The following is a 21,061-nucleotide window of genomic DNA, read 5'->3' as shown; positions in this document are numbered from 1 at the left end:
TTCCGTCCGTAAGGTGTCCCGCTAGAAAGGCGAAGTTGGCACGGCGCCCAACTTGCATGTACTGTGTCGCTGGTGCAGAGGTGGCCGAGGAAGAGGCTGTGCATACTAATCGGTGCCACGGACGGAGACGGCGACGAGGTAGTTCCGTAGTTAAGGTGAAGGTGGGGCGGCCGGCAGAAGGCGGAAGGGAAGCCCACTTTCGTGCAAACAAGATTCATTAAAAAAAAAAAACGTTTTGGACAGACTGTTTACTTTATAGGAACCCACTCAACCCACGCTTTCTATTTATTATTGTTATTATTTTAATCTTTTGCTTATTACATATCTTTTGCTAATTCACGCAAGATTTTATTCATGTTGCCAAAAACACAGAAGACGCATGGTGCGCATACCAGTATGTGAAGTAGCCGTGTGGAGGGGTGGTATTAGGGCACGTTAATCTAGCAGGTGCCCCGGGCGACCACCGCAAACATGCTAGGCGCTGCTGTTGCTGCCGCTGCTCTGGTATTGCTGGCTTCAGACATACCCGAGTTGCAGGCTTGGCAAAAAAAAAAAGCGAGGCTGTAAGGTTAACCTAGCGAGCCTGGCAATACTCGGGGCAAAAAAATATCCAGTTGATTGTAAGAAGAAATTCTAACAACCATATTACCGTAATTGAATTTCATTACGAGACCGTACATGCTACAAGAAGCGCAATTATAAAGTGCACGGAATTTTATTTTAGTTATACATGGACCGCAGTTATACCCAGGCTGGACGGAAGTAATCTGGGGCAAGTCAATAAGGGGCGAGAGTAGGGGGAGGAGGTAGGGTATAAGAGGGGGGAAGGGGGGTTCTCTGGCATGTGGCAATCTGGCAGAAGAGAGAGACTTCCCGCTAATTTATTTGGGTTTCATTCATAGATCCAGTCGGTCGTGCAACATGTTTATTTATTTGTCTTTTTTTCGTGGCTCGTAAAAAGGCGACACCTTTTTTTTCTCGAAAGTTGGTTTAAAAATGAGTTAATTCACTTACTCCATATAGCCTTCGATATATCACTATACTCCGTAATGAGATTAGACGAATCCGTATGTGTGGAAGAAACTAAAATTTCGAGTAAGATTTAAGATTCTTTTTCTTCCACGCAGTTGTTCAGTGCTTGTGGTCCGTGTCGCGTCCTTCTCGGCGTTGGGAGGGCAAGGCGGGGGCCGGCGAGGGTGGAGGGAGGATCGCGCGGGGGGAGAAGGGCCGAGGGAAATATCCTACGATGGAGTGTATGTTTTGGACGTAGGGGGAGGGGCGAGGGGGGGAGGAGAGGATAAGGCTTGTTTTACATTGTGATCTTGACTTGTTATTGGTTTGGTTCGAATGTGTTGGGGGATGAATGGATTGCTAAATCGAATAATAGATGGCTAGTAAAATGATGAATTATAGGAGGATTCGAACGGGCGTTTTGATTTCATCGACAAGAAATTCTGCTTCCTCGTTCAGCCGAGATTTGTCAAATTCGAGGCTTTCGTAAGGTTCTGTCCTGTTCACCTAGTTAACCATAAGGGTTGAGAATGAAGGAGCGGGTAACGCGCAGGTTCAGGTTGGGGCATCGCGCGCGCCCTCAGTTTGGGAGGGGCGGGGGGGGGGGGGCACCTGCACCCTTGGCACCTCGCCAGCGCGCCAATTCTTCCCGCCAAAATCATTGCGAGTCAGGCCCGCGCGAGTTTGTTTTGGCGCGGGATGGCATTGTGATGCGCTGTGCTTTACTCGCGGTTGCATAGGTCGGTGGGGGTACGAGGCCGAGGGGGGCCGAGGGGGGCTACAGGGGGAGATTGTGCGCTATTTGAATTGACGGAAGGGGTTGTATCACCTAGGCGGTTTTACTCGCTCGCTCTTCTCTTTTTTTTATTTTTTATTTATCTTATCTTATAATCTCATCTTATATTCTCTTCTCTCTCCTCTTCTCTTCCTTTCCTTTTCTTTATAATCTTATCTTATCTCCTCTCCTCTCCTCTCCTCTCCTCTCCTCTCCTCTCTCTTTCTCTCACACACACACATATATGTGTTTTTTCCTTTAGCTATTTAGTTTTTTAATGTTTATATAGTCATAATTATATCATATTTATCATATAAAATCATATATATGTGTAAAAATATATATTGTTTTATTGTTATTTATAACTATATTTATATACTTCCTATCGCCGGGCTACGTGTGTGTGTATGTGTGTGGCACGAGGGAGGGGGCAGGGCTGTAGCGTGGAGGGTCAAGGCAAGAACCACTCGTACAAACATCAACAAAAAGCTCGTAGTACCAGTTTTTGCGGCGCCGTATTGTGAGCAGCACGATGATGGTGATGCCGCCGCGCCGTCCACTCGCCGATTGTCATGTCTCGCTAGGCTCCCCGTTTGAGTTTTCCTCTTGTCTTTTCTGTGTCGTATACTGTACCATAATAGGTGGTTGTTGGTTTGATTGTATATTTTTCCTAAATTAATGTTATCTGTGATATTAAAACGAGCGAATTGGAACATTGATAACGCTTCTATTTACAAACACCTCACGTGAGCAATATCGGCGTAAGTATCGTCTCTCGCGCCACGGGACGTTGGCCTCTAGGGACGCGCGGCGAACGGGTGAATTTCGCATGCCAAGGGCCGAGCGGTGGCCATTGCACCTTGCACAGGATTATTATTCACTGACCAACCCCAGTCTGGCTTCTCCTCGGTGGCTCTGTTTTGTTATCATCGACGATTTCCGATGAAAAAAACAGTGGTTAAAAGAAAGATAATGAAGAAGGAAAATATGGGAAGAGAGCAGATAATGATTGTTTTTATTAGTTTTAGACAGCGAGCCTTGCAGTGAGGGTGTTATGCGCGTGTCTCGTGAAGTGGACAGTGTCTCACGTGTATGTGTTGTGACGTCATGATGTTGACAGTGTTCACGCCATCAATCCCGGGACGCGGCTGCCTCGTGACTCCTTGTATGCTGACCGCCTTGATGAGCCGCCACCCGTGTACGCGCCGCAAGCAAACACGACAAGATAAAACATCCCAATTAACCATGATGTAAACAGGCATTCGTCTCTGTGCGGTTGTTGGCGATAAGGGATAAGCAGCCTTAGTCTATTCGTCTTTGTATGAATTAATGAATGGGGTTTATCTGTAGTTCTGAGATGGAAATATACAGTGGGTGAATGCGCGCCGAGATTTGAACAATTTCTCGCAAACCATGACACTGCGGGTTCACTGATCTCCACCACTCTCTCGTTCTTCAGCTTTCTTTTATTTCTTGGCTGATCGTGTTCGTTTAATTTCTGTTGCTGAATGCGTGACCCTTACCCCCCCCCCCTCTCCCCATCCCCCATAACGTTAGACATTACAATTTCGTTATCGTTTTTTTTTTTCTTCCCTTTTATAGGCAGAATCGCGTGTTTTTTTCCCCCCTTTTTTTTCCTATCTACGCCGTGAAATTCTGGATGTATTTTATGTTCGTCGTAAATCAATCACGGTGATTAATGCCGCTATAGAGAACACTCAAAAACCAATATGGTCGGCCTTAATTAAATTTTCCGGTTGCTTTTATGGTATCACGTATTTTTACTCGACTGCGTACACGTGATCCAGGAAACCCTCTGCTGTTCCCATAAACCATAAATAAAACAATAAATAATCAGTTAATCTCCATATTCATTGATTTTCCCACGCATTAACATTATTTTTTAAGGATATCCAAGTGAGATACGCGTGATAGTCCAACGTACGTTATAACAGGGTTTTTTTTATAAGATTTTACGAAGATACCAGCATTGATAATCGCAACTTTAGATCATGAGACTCAAGCCGCAAATCAAGTGACGCGTCTACTTCCACCGCGACCAAAATTCGGCAGCAGCGTCGGGTGATTCCATCTTCGTCAAATAATTGGACGGACTGTAAGGTAGGCAGTTCTTCGCGAGTCTCGAGATCAGAGGAGAAGATATAGGCCGACTCGACTCGACTCGACTTGACCGGTCCTCCATACTCCCGGTTCTCGAGTAAGAAGAACTAGTCTGACAGCATCTTTATTCCGGGCCGTCCAATGGGGGAAAACTGCGGAGGTTTTGGAAGGGGGAACTGTGGTAGTTCTGCTGTGGATTATTATTATTATTGTTGTTGTTATTTTTTATATACTATGAAGGGCTGTCGTTGTTGTTAGAGGGGAAAATTGGGCGTTTGGTATTTTGAATTTTAAGTCAATCTGATTCTATAAAAATAAATATGAGGGTTTTATTACATGATTTTGACTTGTGTGTGTCTTTTTTAAATGTCCTTTTCAGCCTTTATGAAAAGGCCTCATTGAGCACCGCCGTACCCACCTCAACCCAACACACCGTTGTCCGGCGCCCCTCGGCCTCCCGCTGCATTTCCCTCCTGATTGGCTTCTTCATATGCTAATGGTCTTTTTGCTGCCGGGGAACTGAGCGAGGTTCCCCGTGCGTACACACGTGCCACACTTGACGCTGGCTCAGGGGCTTCGGGAAGCTGTTCTAATATTATTCGAGCCTTTTGTTGTCTCGTTTGCTACAGGATAGAATCGACCACCGTTTCTCCCCCTCTTCTTCCTCTTCCCTCTCCTCTTCCCCTTCTCGTTCTTTTTTTTTTTTCTCTCTCTCTCTCTCTCTCCCTCTCCCTCCCCCTCTTTAACTTTAACTAATTCAAGTAGTCACACAACACCATATATTGAAAAAAAAAAAACGAGATTAGAACAATATTGAGAATTTAGATGTTGCTTTAGTGATTTCCTCTTATTAAAAACGACCCTCGCAAGCGCCCGAAAATGCGTGTCAGAGCCTAGGTCTAGAGAGCAGGAGGTTAACACGGAGGGCTTTCTGTGGTGTGGGAGTGTGTGTGGTCCGCTGTCTTGAGAGTGTGGACGTCTGTGTGGGTGGGGGGGGGGGGTATGTTCCGTTTCCTTGTAGGGTGAGAGTCTATCGTCTGCAATTTCAAGAGTGGCTCCTCGTAGGTCCCGGAGGTCGCCCTAATAACCGAGTGTTCCTTAAGGTTGATGTGGCGAGTAATGGTTCTCGTGGGTTTGCTTGTTGGTTTGTCGTAGGCGTGGGTGCCGTTCTACTTTTTTTCATCGTCTTTTATCATTCTTCTATATTTTTTCTCTCGTCTCTCTTTTTTTCTTTCTGTTTATCTCGTTTTTTCTCTTATTTATCTCTTAATTCTCTCTCTCTCTCTCTCTCTCTCTCTCTCTCTCTCTCTCTCTCTCTCTCTCTCTCTCTCTCTCCCACCCTCTCTCTCTCGTAATGTATACATCACACTAATTAGGGAAACTTTTTTTTCTTGTTCGAAGTCAGTTGTCGAATCCCACGACGTCCCTCCGGCTTCGCCTAGACGTCTCCTCTCCCAGCCAGCCGTCGACCGGAACGAACCTAAATGAGTCGAGTTTGAGGCGTAGTTGGCAGTTTGGCAGTCATAAATACAGGCGAGGTGGCCGTTTTCTTGCCAGCCGTGACGTGGCAGGGGTAATTAAAGTTATACCCGAGCACACCTTCCCTAGCCTGCAGGGGTCCCGCCGACAGGTGTCAACACCCACGGTGCTGCTCTGGGCGATCTGCATTCACTCGGCGCTGAAGGACTGTATCTCATTTACCTTGTTCGTCTGAGGAAACATTAAAAAAAATATTCCGCGAGGCCTAAGCGTTGATAAGGAAGATCCTGGGAGGCGGCGAGGGCGCGGGGTCGACGCCTATCTTTAAGGTCCAGTAACGAGACCTTAGATAATCGCCATCGTGTCACACTTGCCGTGGGAACCTCGACCGGTCTTCACATACGGCGGAGTTGTCTGAAAAAGTGACCGAGTGAGAGTGCGTTTATCAGACTGCCGCTATACACGTTCGCGTCGCAACGGCATACCATTAAAAGCCTCGAGAACACTACAGCGTGTGTACACAGTAGCTTGACCACATGCAGGAGGACGTAGACGTATATGGAGTTGGGGAATATGAGCCTCAAATCCCCAAACAGAAACGGAAGATAAACGTATGTCGACTGCCTTACATGGCAAGCGGACCTTACACGGCGCTGGCCAGAAGACCGAAGTCATCATATACCACGACTGAAATACTCGACCAGCGTTTCATTCGTCGTCTCGCGCTAATACATGCCATATTGTCAAAATAAGTTGACTGAATGAATGTAGAAAAAAGCGGTGTAAGATAACCAGGTCCGATGGCCTTATACGGTTGCGATAACAAACACGGGTCGAGGGAACTTTCTTTACCTTATATATGTTTTAACATCCCGAGGATATTCACAACATTGACCATATATGTGTGCGAGTGAGAGACAGACAGACACACACACACACACACACACACACACACACACACACACACACACACACACACACACACACACACACACACACACACACACATACACACACATACACACATACACACACTCAGACAGATGAAGATAAAGAGAGAGAGAGAGAGAGAGAGAGAGAGAGAGAGAGAGAGAGAGAGAGAGAGAGAGAGAGAGAGAGAGAGAGAGAGAGAGAGAGAGAGAGAGACGGAGATGAAGAGAGAGTCTTGGTGATCGTTAATAACATCATCAACTGTATTTGCTGTACTGAAAAGAAAGTTCGAGTAATTAACATTCTCTGTATGAGAGAGCTGGGCAGCGTATAATCAGTGTCTCTGAACCATTAAATCAAACATTTCTCTTGATAGCCGTAACATCCTCTCTGGCCGCTTCGTTTAGCCGGAGGTCGAGGCTTACTATCGGTACTGCGACCTCTCCGGATTCAGTGCCTGTGTCACCCGTAGATCTCCGCGGCACCGGAAGTAGGGTGAGCGACGGAAAGTGTGTCGGGTCATTACGAGAAAATCACGGCCCGCCAACCCTTCCCTTCACTTCCCTTCTCTTCCCTTCTCTTCCCTTCTCTTCTCCTTCTCTTCTCTTCTCTTCTCTTCTCTTCTCTTCCAACCCCTTCTCTTCCCTTCCCTTCCCTTCCCTTCCCTTCCCTTCCCTTCCCTTCCCTTCTCTTCCCTTCTCAGCCTCAACCTCCTCCGCCATACGGTTGATAGATGTTTAGAGACGTTTTCCACGGTCTTCCCCAAGGTTAATATGGCTGCAAACCACCCAAAAGAAACAATAGCAGGAGAGAAAGTTTCGTTGGGGGAGAACATTGTTTCCCGCATGCCAAATAGTATGGTTACATAACGAAGGGGGGGGGGGGAATAAGTGTTAGTGGAGCGTAATTACTCAACCCTTCGGTAAACGGCCAGACTCGAAGAAGAAGAAGAAGAAGAGGAGGAGGAGGAGGACGAGGCCGAGGAGGAGGAGGAGGAGGAGGAGGAGGAGGAGGAGGAGGAGGAGGAGGAGGAGGAGGAGGAGGAGGAGGAGGAGGAGGAGGAGGAGGAGGAGGAGGAGGAGGAGGAGGAGGAGGAGGAGGAGGAGGAGGAGAAGGTGGAGGAGAAGGTGGAGGAGAAGGTGGAGGAGGAGGAGGAGGAGGAGGAGGAGGAGGAGGAGGAGGAGGAGGAGGAGGAGGAGGAGGAGGAGGAGGAGGAGGAGGAGGAGGAGGAGGAGGAGGAGAAGAAGAAGGAGGAGGAGGAGAAGAAGAAGAAGAAGAAGAAGAAGAAGAAGAAGAAGAAGAAGAGCGTAGCGTTTGGACAGAAAGTGAAAAGACCTGAAGAATAATCCCTGAGTCATCCTCCTCCTCCTCCTCCTGATCCTCCCTGATCCTCCCTGATCCTCGAGGCGTTTCGCTGTCCTCGCTCGCTCTCCCTCCCGTTTCGTTGACGCCCACGCTGGTCACGCCCTCGCACGCCCAGGCGATTTTTGGGATGTCAGGTGAGGTCCCAGGTAAAGAAGCCTCCAGCACAGGCCCGATCTGCCCCTATCTTGGAACTTGCTGGCGGGGCGTAGGGGCGGGAGATACGATGGATCTCAGGTCGCGTCCTGCTGGGAAACGAAGAATAAATATTTACACGAAACAAAAAGGCACCCTTGTTTTTAAACGAAGGAATTACAATGCTTTCATGCTTCTTCGTAAAGACGGAGGAGGAGGTAGATGGAGAGCCGAAGGAAAGGAGCTGCCCTGCGTGGGTGTTTGGGCTCCGCAGGCTGAGATTTATATGGCGGGGGGGGGGGGGGTATAAGGACGCCCGGGGAGGAGGAGGAGGAGGGAGGGAGGGACGCAAGCAGCAGGCGGGGAGCTAAGCTGGGCGTGACGTCAGACCGTCCAGTGGATTTTGGGCGGGAATATCACGCCATGCTTGCTTTGCCATCCGAGGGCAGCCAGTGACGCGTATCCCCAAGAAAAAAAAAAAGATAAATAGATTTTAGGGTTGGAAAATGGAGATTGTGTTTTGAAGAATTGTTGTAAAAGAGTCTAGTCTCAGTTAAGTTGTTTCGTTTCGTAAGGGAAGGGAAATATAAATGGGAGATTTCAACGCTGACCAAGGGATCACCCAGTGGCAGAAAGACGTAATTTCTTCAGGATTGAGAGGGGATACGCCTGGCCCTCTGCCCTGCCTCATCTCAATTACAAACATGGCCCCGAGTAACAGGGCGTGGACGCTGGCCATCCTACTGGGCCCGTATTTGGCATTGCCGTGTGCATGCGGGCTCCATTATAGAGTCTTGTTAGTGGGGCGTTGACATGACACGTGAACATATCTTGACAGAAAAGGAAAGGCGATGACATGACGTGTGTACTCCTTCTGGCGTTCACGATTGCTCCGTTATTTGCACGTTCGCTGTCACCCGTCGGCGTGCCTGCCTTCACGGGAAAGCAGGCAGCCACGTGGGGCCATCTCCGTCACGAAGTATCTGTCTCGTATCAGATGCAAGGCTTTCTCACAACCGGTGCAAAATTTCGCACAACTGGACGTCAAGTTTGCAGCAAGACACGCGGGGCCGTGACAGGAGTGGGTGGGGGGGGGCGTGCACGCTTGCAGGAGGCGGCCGCGATTTCCAGGGAAAGCCGGAGGAACGGCAGTTGGGTGAACGGCCCACGTGCAGGTAACTTCTCCGCATCGTTACCTGCTGGGGGGGGGGGGGTAGGAGCAGGAGCAAAGGGGAGGGGGAGGGGGGGAGTTGAAGTCCCTAAGATCCAACGTGTTTCCCTCCCCAAACCATCGCAAAAAATATAGTATTAACTCGTAATTGTTAAAGTAAATGGTGTTATTATTCATCAGAACATTTAAAACGATTATCAGCTTCTTGTGCAAATGTTCGATATTACATTTCCGTTAAGTTGGCCTTTAAAGATTGCTCACAATTAACTTTGACGTTTTCCCGTGAGAGTTTGAGGTCATGTGGAGGGTGAGAGAGAATAATTACCCATTAAAATAGGATTTTGAAAGACGAAGAAGACCAACAATGAGATAATCAGTCCTTCCTCTACCCTTCCGCTCTTTCTTTCTATCTCCTTCCTCGAAATTACGGAGATAGAAATGGGTAGATGCAGCACAGGTAACTTCGGCCGAGGACCCCCGCCTGGCCCGCCGAACAGTTCGCCAGGTAAGGTGTAGGACCCTCGGGCCATTTTACGTCAAGGCGCTACTTTCTTCGGAACGTCGCTCTTCCCGTCCCGTGTCGGAGGGGCGGGGATGGCCTGCGATGGGGAGGAAAAGGGCGCCATGGAAGATTGAGTCTAATGTTCCGGGTGCGTAGAGACGGATCGCTTCTTCCAAGACCTCAGGGTTACGCTCCACAGTACAAGCGAGTTCGATGATGCTGGCGAATTTTTGCATTATTTTTAATTTCTGTTCTGTTGGCAATCGCCGGTAATGCAATATGTGTATGTTTATCGGAACACGAAGGGAAATACTGCCGCGGAAAGAGAAGACGCGCATTCGAAAGCAAGACAACGGTAATATTACGACGACTTAACGCGACGTGGTTACCTGTATCTAGCCTCGCACCGGGACCCAGCTCCAGCAGTCCACGGGGCGGCCACACCTGAATCCCGCGGATCCCCCGTTTTCTGAGGACTTCAGGATGACTGAAGGATAACTCTTCTGTGATGCTCGCTCCGTTTTCTTTGATGAACTCCTGCTCGGTCGCTCGCTCGCTCTCTCTCTCTCTCTCTCTCTCTCTCTCTCTCTCTCTCTCTCTCTCTCTCTCTCTCTCTCTCTCTCTCTCTCTCTCTATCTCTCTCTATCTCTATCTCTTTCTATCTCTTTCTATCTCTTTCTATCTCTCTCTATCTCTCTCTATCTCTTTCTATCTCTCTCTCTCTCTCTCTCTCTCTCTCTCTCTCTCTCTCTCTCTCTCTCTCTCTCTCTCTCTCTCTCTCTCTCTCTCTCTCTCTCTCCGCACATTAAACTGAATCAGAACCAGAGATCTTCTCAGGGTAAAGTTATGGGCGGGGGATGTGGCGTAACTCTTCATACTTCTTCATATATTTCATAAATTCTCCGATTTCTTTGATGAATTCCTGGTCTCTCTCTCTCTCTCTCTCTCTCTCTCTCTCTCTCTCTCTCTCTCTCTCTCTCTCTCTCTCTCTCTCTCTCTCTCTCTCTATCTATCTATCTATCTTTATATATTTATATATATAATGTATATATGTATATATTTAAATGTATTTAAGCACATAGATAGATAGATACACGATATGTATATTTTTGTTTGTGCAACTCCCTCGTTTTCCCTGAATGCTAATTTTGTCATGTCTTTCCAGGTAAGCGTCGAATGACACGGAGAGACTACGGAAGCAGAGTGATAAGTATTTGTAAATATTAGAAAAAATATCCTTAACCGGAACGTATGGCAAGAATACATGCTATGCCCACTGTAATATAAGTTCATTTATTGTCTTTACACATAGATGCCGCTACAAGTGCTTAGTCACCAAGGAGTCAGTTATCAGTTTCACCTATCTCGCCTGTTTACCCTTTTCCTTGATTTTTGGAAAGTGCCTTTTGTATTATTTCAATGTCTTTAATATTACCAAGATTTTAATACAAATGTCATTATCATAATACAATAAGAATAATAACAGTATCAATGTCAATAGTATTTGAAAGAAAAAAACATTTTCCCGCCAATTCAAGGAATGGGGAAATCAGGATCGGTCAAATAGGGCATATTGCTAGACTCCTTGCTGGCTGTGTACACGAGGAGCCATCTGTATGTAACAACATTCACAAAAAAACTATAGGGAACATTACATAGATCCGTGGTGATTGGGTTAAGGTTCTTCAATCTTCCATAGCACGCACACCACGAGAAGTGTGAGGGTATGATTGGGAAATCATCGCGATGCCTGAAACTCGCAGTATAAGTTCGAGGAGGAAATTAAATGAAGGTCTGAAGTGGTAGGCCTCGACGAGCATCATGCTAAGAAAACCGTAGGCAGGGGAGGCTGAGCCAGGTGTGCGACGCTGGTTATGGGAAAGAGCTGTGAGGGTCGCACTTAAGGAACCACAGCGGCGATAAAGTCTGTGTTCCCGCTGGTGTAGGCCCGGCCAGCGATGCTATCGTGCCTGCCCACTGCCTCTTAAAGGGTCTTCCTTTGTAGGTTCTTCACTTTCATGTAAGTGGGCCTATTGTCTTCCCGTTGGCGGGGATTATTATTGCTTTCCTGGGTTATTTTAATCGTTGCTTAAAAGGGTATTCTTGGGGTTTAATGGCGCATATCGAGTATCGCACTAGCGTATTCGTAGGCCTGTAAAACCGACTAGGTCTCTAGGTGGGCTTTCCAAAATCAAGAGTGTTTTCCCAAATCCAAATTATGAAGGATTGGTTGAAGCAGGCGTGCCGGGGGCGGCGTGAGTGCGGTAGACCACAGGGCGAGAGAAGAGTCACTCTGCTTCGTAAAAACTGCGTCCCATACATGGATAACGAACACGACCGCAAGATAAGTCGATAACTCTCTTGCCACTAATTATGCCGCAACTTCCTGTCTCTTGAGATCGCTGATGAGTCCTCTTCTTGATTATCTTCCTGAACATTTATCATGCATTAGCTGGGTGCGATAACCGCAGAAATACGACCGGCATTACACGTTTTGTGTTCTGGTCTTGCTAATAGACCTCCTTCATATTAGGCCCTGTTATTAATTACCCACTTACCTGTGGCATTTTAGGGCACTAACTGCTGATTAAGCTGGCCATAGATATATGCTAATAGTGATACAGATTTGTGTGCGAGACGTAATTGGACGCCGCGTGCGTGTAGCCGTCGGTGCGGAGGCCCCTCGCATAAGGCACGTCCTTGTGAAGGCGACTGAAGGAGCTCGTCTGTCTTTCTTCGTTTTTAGGTGAGCGCGTACGTATACACGGAAAACACACACACAATCTATATTCATACATTTTATACATTATCCATTTTATATTATATATCGAACATATATGCACACACACATACACATATATACACATACATATACACAAATACATTAACAGTTGAATACTGCCAAGCGAGGAGAGACGTGAGAGGAAGATTGCAAGCAGGATGTTGCGTGACTGATGCTGTGCACTTACCAACAAACGGATGGCTCAGATTATAAGATGTTCGACCAATAATTACTGCTATCAGGCACACATACACTTTTTTTTTCCTTTATGGGTGTCATTGAGATGGGAAGGAGGCGCCCTCTTGTCGCCTTCTGTCGCCCTGTATCCTGCCCGCTTCTGAAGTGCTAGTGGATTATTCACTGTATGGGTTGAGGGTGGATTATCTATTATGGTGAGAGTCGATCGTCTTGGTTATTGTAAGTGGGATTTCTTTTTTATTTACACTTTAGAGTTAATTCATCAAGTTATGGGAAGTTTTCTAATTAGGTTTTGGCAAGAGTGAATTATCCATGTTATGTCTATAGTTCAAATTATGCAACACATTAAGGTAAAAGGCAAGACGCATGGGGACACATCCAAGGACTGTTCTCACGGCGTCTCCTTCTTACCTACCCCCCACCCCCACCCCTACCCTCTCCATCCCCACCAGGACCATCTCCTTCTCCCGAACCCGTGGTATCTCGCCCCCCACCCACCTACCCCATCTCCGTCGTAGTAATCTTGTGCCACCATCGTAACCCCCCCTCCCCCCCAGTCATCCTCCCCCTCCCCCCCCCACACTCTCTCTTTCTCTCCCACCTGCACCTCTCCGCCCCCCCCCCTTCCCCCCACCCACCCCCTCAAGCTGTAGTTCCCACACTCCTGACGAGTCGCACAACAAGTGATTCCCCTCGGTTGTTTTAGGGGTAATTGAAATAAATCGCCTGCGCCGTGCTTACGTTGAAAGGGTACGCAAGAAGAAGACCGGTTTTTCGCTATAGTTGATGTGTTGTAAGATGCGTCGTGGAGGGAGAGGCGGTGGTGGTGGCGGTGGTGGTGGCGGTGGTGGTGGTGGTGGTGGTGGTGATGATGGAGGTCTCTTGTGGTGGAGAGATTTCTCACGACGGAGGTGCAGCAGCGTTTTTTTTTTTTTCTTTCTTTCTTTCTCTTTCTCTCTTTGTGGCTTCTCCTATATTGCTCTCGTTCCCTCCCGTTCTTTCTCTCTTTCTCATTCTCTCTCTCGTTCGTTCTCGTTCTCTCTTTCTCTCTCTTTCTTTTTCTCTCTCTCCCTTTATTTCCCTCTCCCTCTCCCTCTCCCTCGCTTCCTGCAATGCATCGACACAAGATATTGCGAGTATGTCAAGACGAGACTCTCCAATTGATGCAACAAAGCGCCATTAACCGCGTGCATTACCGTGCTGCGGTTGGCTAGCTCCGGCCCCCGAGGATGAGCTGTCGGGGTCACGAGTTATTGTAGGGTCCAGGTCACGGTACAGCGCGGTTGACCTTTGACCCGTGGTGAAGATGAGACTCGGGCCGGGAGAGTGTCGGGTGAGGGGCCGGTGTAAGGGTACGGGTCAGGGGCACGGGTCAGGCGATAGGACCCTCTTGCTTCTATTCGAATGCTTTTTTTTTGTAACATTCGTATCGTTAGAATAACAAATAAAGGCGTTTTATCGTTTTAAATCTTTATCAAAATGACCTCTGCAGTCACATCGACGAGGAAATATTGGCAGCTTCGGGTTGCATAAATAGAAGTTGCAAGGAGATCGCTGTTCGAGTACTTTCTTTTTTTCTCCGGGCGAAGGAGAGGGAGCTCTCGCAAGGGCGTCTTCGGCCGTGGGAACCCGGTGCCTTGTGAGGGAAAAAGACGGTGAGCGTGGGAACTCCACGAGACAGCTGTAGGGAGTAAGCTTCACGGGACACCGACCCTTGCACGTGAAACGAAAAGCGATTTTTTCCCTGGTTAAAAGAGATTTAAAGTCAAAGCAGCCAGTGGTAGGTGTGATGTTTTGGTCGGGTCGGAGGGCGCGGGGGCGTTGAAGGTGTATTGTAAAATCCCGTAGGGTTTATCAGGACTTGCATTGCATGATGGGTGCATGGTTATGATTAACACACACACACACACACACACACACACACACACACACACACACACACACACACGTAAAAATTGATCAATACAAAAGGCAATATATTCCTACCCATTGCTTGCACGTCGCGAGAAGGCCTTGAGGTGTAGCAGCGTCGCAGGACCACGGGCGGGGCGGGTTCTTGCGGGCGCGACCACAACACTTATGGTCTGCTGTTGGTGCCGCCCACACTGCCCCTGGGCGTGGCTACTCTAGTAAACTTTGCGTCCCTTTGATATCATCAACGGGAGTATAAGGGAGAAACATAAGGGACACTCGCAAATATAACGATTTAAGAGAGAGACAGAGAGAGAGAGAAAGAGAAAGAGAAAGAGAAAGAGAGAGACAGAGACAGAGACAGAGAGAGAAAGAGAAAGAGAGAGACAGAGAGAGAGAAAAGGCAAAAGTTTCACGTGAGAAAGAGGTCCGAGAGGAAAATGGTGGATTAATATTTAGTTCGACCCGTTAGTGCTAGGGTGGTTCCCGCCCTGACCTCTCACCTCTCTTTATAAAAATCTTCCTTTGTTGATCGTTACTCCCCTTTTCTCTAATCTTTATCCGTGGATTATCGCATTTATGCCCTATTTTTATCACGCCTTGCATTTACCCTAACCAGTGTCACGCCTTCGGATCTCTCTCTCTCTCTCTCTCTCTCTCTCTCTCTCTCTCTCTCTCTCTCTCTCTCTCTCTCTCTCTCTCTCTCTCTCTCTCTCTCTGACCCGCCACTACTTTCTCCTTTCTTTTTACGACCTCCATCCATTTAACCCTTCCCTCTCTCTCCTCTGTCCCCACTTCTTCACTTTCCTCGTCTCAATATTCTTCTCCTTTTATCTACCTCCTTTTCGACCGCTCTTGACCTTTCCGTTCAACTGTATAACCGATACCTCAGGATTACATAATACATTCAGGTTTTATGTGTGTCGTATCTATCGTACTGAGTCTGCAAGGCGTCTAAAAATAAATAAAACGGAGACAAGAAGAAATGTACAACAGATACAGATTCAAAGCAAGCGGTACCACACACAGTATGGATTACCTCAGGATATATTACTTCACAAAAGTGTCATGTTCTGTGTTGTAACATGGGCGGGCCGTGTATCCACAGAGTAACTTTATGAAAGGGATATCACATGTAAATAAAGTAAGCATTTATAAACGATATGATAAACTATGTAAATGGTAATGATCTTTATGTACTGTGTAGTATCCACTCATACATGATTCATATGCTACTCAGTATTTAAAGCAAACCTTTAGATTGTATCATGAAATAGATCCTGACACGTCTGCAGGTCGAAGAAGAGGTGTAGGATGTTGCCAGGCCCTCGAGTTCCTCCCACGTGACCCTGCCGTGTCCTGCCGTAACAAGCGGCTCTTTATGCTCTTATCCTCTCGACGCCTCCAGATGCCGGCCTTGTTTACTGTAACTGTCACGGACTTGTCCCTTACCACGCCGCGCTGCTCATTACGGAGGATTAAAACACGAGTCATGAATCTTTTATCATTATGGGAGTAAAGTATGGAATTAAAAATATGGTTTTCGCTATTGTAGCGGGGTGTTTCGCGATTATTAAGAAATGTTTGTAGCAAACACTTTGCCATTTTTCAACTATACTCTAAAGGCTTGAAAAGGAGTTCCACAAGGCCCTCAGTAATCAACACTCGTTAGCCGTATTTGGAGGAATATACGCCGTCATTCCAAATTATAAACAGTGGTCATTATTCACGTCGTTGCTAAGGGCGATAATTGCATGCATTTCGAGCCGTGCCATACGACCATACGACTGTTACTGAGGAGCGGACTCTGGTCAGTGTTGAGACGCACCTCCTATCGCGTTTTCCAGAGGCACTTGAGGCTCCATCATGCGCGGGTGTTCGGTTACCTGAGCTATGACTTCGTTTGTTTGCTCTAGCAGGAAAAGGTGATTTAGGTCTCGGGTTTATTTTAGGTCCAGCGTTATCTTCGGATCTTGTTATAATGTTTTGTTTTTATAAGATTGGTGTTGTTGTATTCCATTATTTATATATCCTATGTTTTATATACATTATCTGTATATATAGCCGTTTTTTGTATACATTCTGTGCTATGAACCTTACTATAATGAGAACAAGTCATGTTACATTGAAATGACAAACTTTACGCGATTCGCCATGTGCAAATAAATATAGTTATATATGTCACTATCACGTAGTTAGTACAAACCCTACACAACTCTATAATGAACAGGTGAGAGAGAAGTGTGCCATGAAGCACGAGGAAGCAGGCAGCTCGGGCGCGAGGGATGACTGAGGGCCCTCAGTCACTGCCTTATCACGTAATCCCAGAAAAAAATAATCAAGCCTCTCTCTTGCGCTGCCTTCGTTAAGTGGCAAGTTTATTTTGTTTACGTCGGGTTCGGGAGAGGAAGGGCAGGAGTGGAGGGCGACTCCTCGACGCGCTGGTGGTGACGGCCAGCCACAACACATCTCTGTGGGGTTCTTCATTATCCGTGTAAATATTATTACCTGGCGTGTTGAACTCAGAGTACATATTTGTACAAGATAAGGGGTGACAAGAACATATGAACGGTGGAAGCTGCAGGTGTTAGTGTTTACCTACACAACACGGGCTCCTAGTAACCCGAGTCTGCGAGGACCAATAATTCTCGAGCGTCTTGACAGATCTGCGTTTTAGGGAACTTTTTGCCGTAATCCTTTTTAGGGTTGTGCTGCCACAGTGTGCTTTTAAAACACGTCCGTTTGCTGAATGCTTGTTACCTACTTCATTTTTTTATCGTAAATGTTCCTTTTATATTTTGGTTTATTAGCAAAACGTTTGTATGACTTTATTCTGCTTATTTGGCTACGTCCTCCCTTTCTTATAGGCTTACTCTCCGCGCCTCTACATCCGGCCTTGTGAAACTTGCGAGTGTTTGTGAGTTTCTCGGAAGGGCCGTGATGGGTGGCCGGTCGGTGAGGTTTGCACCGGACGCGAATAGCCTTTCACGCCGCATCTGGGTGCTACTCTCAGCCCTCGAGAAGTGGCTAAAGACTTCGTTATTATGGAAATCATTACCAAGCCAGTCTGTATGAATTAACCGATCTTCCTGCCCACCTGAATTAACAAACCGCCCTGCCCGCCTCAAGGAAGGACACTCAGGTAATCTGTGATGACTTATGGGACCGACCCTTCATCCCTGGCTGTGCACTAAGCCACCACGATGTAGCCAAGAGCACGCCCAAGAGCTGGCCCACGTGGGCGGCGGGGTCAGCGGGCCATCGCCGGAAATACTGGAGGTGTTGCACCACACTTTTGAGCGCCTCGGGAGATGGGCCTGTCTTGGTCACCGCGGGAACCTGATGCTCGCCGCCGATAACGAGATTGAGAAAAGCTGGTTCTGCCGGCGACTTCCATCTATAGAAGTGATGACTGTTTGCGGGGATGCTTTCCGCTCGCTTCCCATGATGGCGCCCTGTGGCCTTGCGCTCACCACACTCACGCCGAAGAGCCCAGGCGCCGGCGAGGGAGGAGGGGATGGGATAAGCGGGCGCGGGAGATTTTAAGTGGGCGTGAGAGGCACAAGAGGCTCTCGTCCTTACCTTTGCTTGAAAGAGGGGCTGTGGGCGGCCGGGCGGGGAGGGGGGCGGGGGCGGAGGAGATGGTGGCGAAACCACGGCTTGATGGAGTGCTTGATCTCGCTGATTCTTTCTACATCTGCAAATTCATAGTTTTTTAGCACTGAATAAAAATACTATGAAAATGAAATAAATGATGCAAAAGGTGAGGATGAAATTCGGGTTCATTATAAACACGCGTTTTTGTCGTGGGCTTTTGGAAACAGGATTTAATTTTACGTTATTATTCTCAAACAAAAAAAGTATTTGTCATTTGCATTTTCGAAAAAATAACACTCACCATTAACTCCTTAGCCACTCAAAGAATAAAGAAGATGAGAGGTGATTTGCAGATTTCATTGTCTGCAGATGACTCAACAAAAGAGGTCTAAAATTCTACCGTGTAAGTCTACAGAATGTGAACAAAGGGGCATCACAGCATCGATCGGATTTCAAAGCTTTCAATAATTCATTGCGTGTGACGTGTGCCCTTTGCCATCCAAGTTCGGGTCGTCATACCGTTAAGCATCTTTTCCCCGAGTAACTTCTCCCCGAACGTGTAGCCAGGCAGTGCGCGACGTCGCCATGGAGAAGGATGTCCGAGAGTGTGTGTGAGATGCATCCATAGTAGCGGGTGAATGGGCTCCTGTCTCTGGCAGGGGGACGCGTGTTCACCTGTAGGACCAAGTGAATGGAAGTGAGTCAGGATCCAGGACGCGTGGCTGGTTTCCGGGAAGTCGGTGGCCAGGTCTCCCGCCGTAGGGTAGGGGGGCGGAGTCTGCCGGACCTTACTGAACCCTGGGGAGCCAAAAGCACTATAAGCCACTTAGGACAGAAATCTAAATGACAGCCGTGTAATTAAAAGAAAACTCGAGCAAAGGATTGGCTGCTACTCTGTTTCTTTTGGAGGAAAGGTTTTCTTCCTATGATTAATAAGGTCAGAGGATAATGGACTGGACATGAAACGCAATACCCCGTGTAGCATTCACTACCTTGACATGTGTACGCGCATGAAAGCATTACTGTTGCGCGTGAATGTAAGGGCAAAGCTTGAAGCGAGTCATATGTGGTCAGCGAGAGCCTTGCGGTACGCCAGAAGAGAGGGTTGCATGCAACTCCCAAAACGACAACTCACTCTCACCTGCTCTGCGAATTTTCGGTATCATAACCTCGGCAAAATTTTCATCCGGCTCTACAGAGGACCAATGGATGCCCATGTAGCCTCATTGTGCGGATAACACCTGCCAGGCGCGGGCAGGAAAACGGAAATGGCATGGTGGTGGTGGAGGCAGGTGCGCCCGGGCCAGCCATCCTCAGGTCGCTGATGTGCAGCTCGCCCACTCACTCACCTACACTCACTCTTCCTCAGTTAGTGGTCGACTCCGCTGCCGCCGGACACAGTCGCTCTCGCGCGCGTGTGTGTGCTCCTCTCTATGCGCGATTCCAGGGTAATTGCCGGTGTCTTGCCAGTGCTATGAAGGGTTTTTGTGTGTTTTGTGTCAATATTCCGTCTGAAAAGAAACTAGTGACATGATTGTGATAAGTGATCTTCGGGAATACAGAGAACATCGATTGTTTCGATAGACATTAGTGTTTCACGGCAACACCATATGTGAAGAGCGGTCTTCGAAGTGCAAAACGTATTCGTTATGTTTGTGAATCAGTAAACGTTTTTGCAAGTGCATCTAATGTTGAAAATCATCTACATATACATTTCAGTGTGACACTTGAATTGGTGACCTTTTTAAATGTGCAATATATTTCGTTAAGCCAGTTGATCTGAAGGTCCCACCAACGCTAAAAAATACCATCGTGACACTGCCTCAAGGAAGCTATAACGGGAACATTAATATCCGAATGACGGTGTTCTTCCTCGACTTGTGATCTCGCTGGGTCGACGAAGGCCTTCCAATATATCCCGTGTTCTACTCCAAGGCACTCCGCTACTCCCAGGCTACTTTCGGAGACGGAAAGTGAATGTATTCGGGCCTTGGTTGCTTTTTTTTTTCGTATATATATCGGCGGCAGAAGTGAATGCAGCCTCATAGTACCTGCGACTAAGGTCAATCGTTCGAAAACAATAGGTCATTATATCAGTGAACTTGGCTTCCAAATCAAATATTCGGAACAGAAACAGTGTGTAGTGTACTCTTAAAGCTCCTTAAAACACACCCAAAAGTGTGATATCAGTGGGAGAATATGAAAAGGTCGAAGCGGAAAGGAAAAAAAAAAAGCTTAAGTGAAAGGATGAAAATTGGTGTCTGTGGCGGGGAGGGTGAGGGTGAGGTGAATGGGGGGGGGTGGGGGTAGTGAACGTGTGCCCAGAGCTCGTGGCGGGAGAGAACGTTCAGTTGCAAAATATAAAACGGAGAATGGAAAGCAAATCGCGTCACGACTTTTATGTAGTGTGTGTGCGCGTTTGTGCACTTATAAATGCGAAACGTAATCGAATTTTGGAAGCTAATGTTTTTTTGTGGTTTGGTTCTTTCCCCCTCTTCAAACAGATGTGTTAAGATGTGAAAGTATCTCCTCATTCATAAACATGGTCTTGTGTATGCAACTCAGAACCGAACAGTTTCGACTATGATCTCGCTAAGTGAAATTCACGCGACGATGTGCATAGTAGTGTCCTTCCGGTGATGATTCAGCTGCTGAACCTAGTCCTACCACGCTTACTTCCCCGGCATCACATTGTACCAAGATGATTTGTACCACTCTCCCCGTCGTAAATTATACCCCCGGGAACATGAACATACAAACGTTTTCCCTCCGACAAGCTCTCAAGGTGAGTTGTTGTGGTGCGTTGTCATGAGGTCGTGTCGTGTTACAGTAGGTCTATGTGGGCCCCCTCTTTTTTTTTACAACAGCGTTTTTTGTGTTTGTATTATTCGCCTCTTTTACTTTTCCCGTCTTCTCTCGTATCTTTTCTCTCTTTCTTGCTTTCTTTCTTCTTTCTCTCTTTCTTCTCTCTTATCTTTCTCTATTCGTGTGTGCATGAGACACATACAGAGACAGACATAGACACAGACATAGACACAGACACAGACAGACAGGGATACAGACAGGGGAGTGATAGCCACTCTCCGT

The 21,061-nt window shown here is 47.3% G+C and overlaps 2 protein-coding genes across 5 annotated transcripts in view; one reads left to right on the top strand and one right to left on the bottom strand.

The window, feature by feature from the left end:
• LOC125034728 overlaps positions 1-21,061 on the top strand; it is a 284,085-nt gene that overhangs the window by 253,000 nt on the left and 10,024 nt on the right. The window contains exons 1-2 of one of the 3 annotated variants that reach the window (XM_047626662.1): positions 19,322-19,422; positions 20,479-20,759. The exons of the other annotated variants lie outside the window; for them this stretch is intronic. Of the exons in view, the coding sequence (XP_047482618.1) occupies positions 20,676-20,759 (84 nt within the window). The 5' untranslated portion in view covers positions 19,322-19,422; positions 20,479-20,675. Of the gene's footprint in view, positions 1-19,321; positions 19,423-20,478; positions 20,760-21,061 lie in introns of those variants that run through there. 3 annotated transcript variants of the gene reach the window in all.
• LOC125034729 lies at positions 17,956-19,247 on the bottom strand. 2 transcript variants are annotated; one of them, XM_047626663.1, is made up of 3 exons: positions 19,116-19,247; positions 18,494-18,772; positions 17,956-18,074 (listed from the first exon to the last, which is right to left on the bottom strand). In XM_047626663.1, exons 1-3 carry the CDS (start codon positions 19,189-19,191, stop codon positions 17,956-17,958), a joined length of 474 nt encoding a protein of 157 aa, XP_047482619.1. In that variant the 5' UTR covers positions 19,192-19,247. The 2 variants fall into 2 exon arrangements, with proteins under 2 accessions (XP_047482619.1, XP_047482620.1); XM_047626664.1 differs by having other exon boundaries at positions 18,494-18,649; positions 19,116-19,238.

Source organism: Penaeus chinensis, chromosome 18 (assembly GCF_019202785.1).
Source record: "Penaeus chinensis breed Huanghai No. 1 chromosome 18, ASM1920278v2, whole genome shotgun sequence".
NCBI classification, from domain to species: domain Eukaryota; kingdom Metazoa; phylum Arthropoda; class Malacostraca; order Decapoda; family Penaeidae; genus Penaeus; species Penaeus chinensis.
Note: the sequence above shows the minus strand (reverse complement) of the source record. Positions and strands in the feature narration are given on the sequence as shown.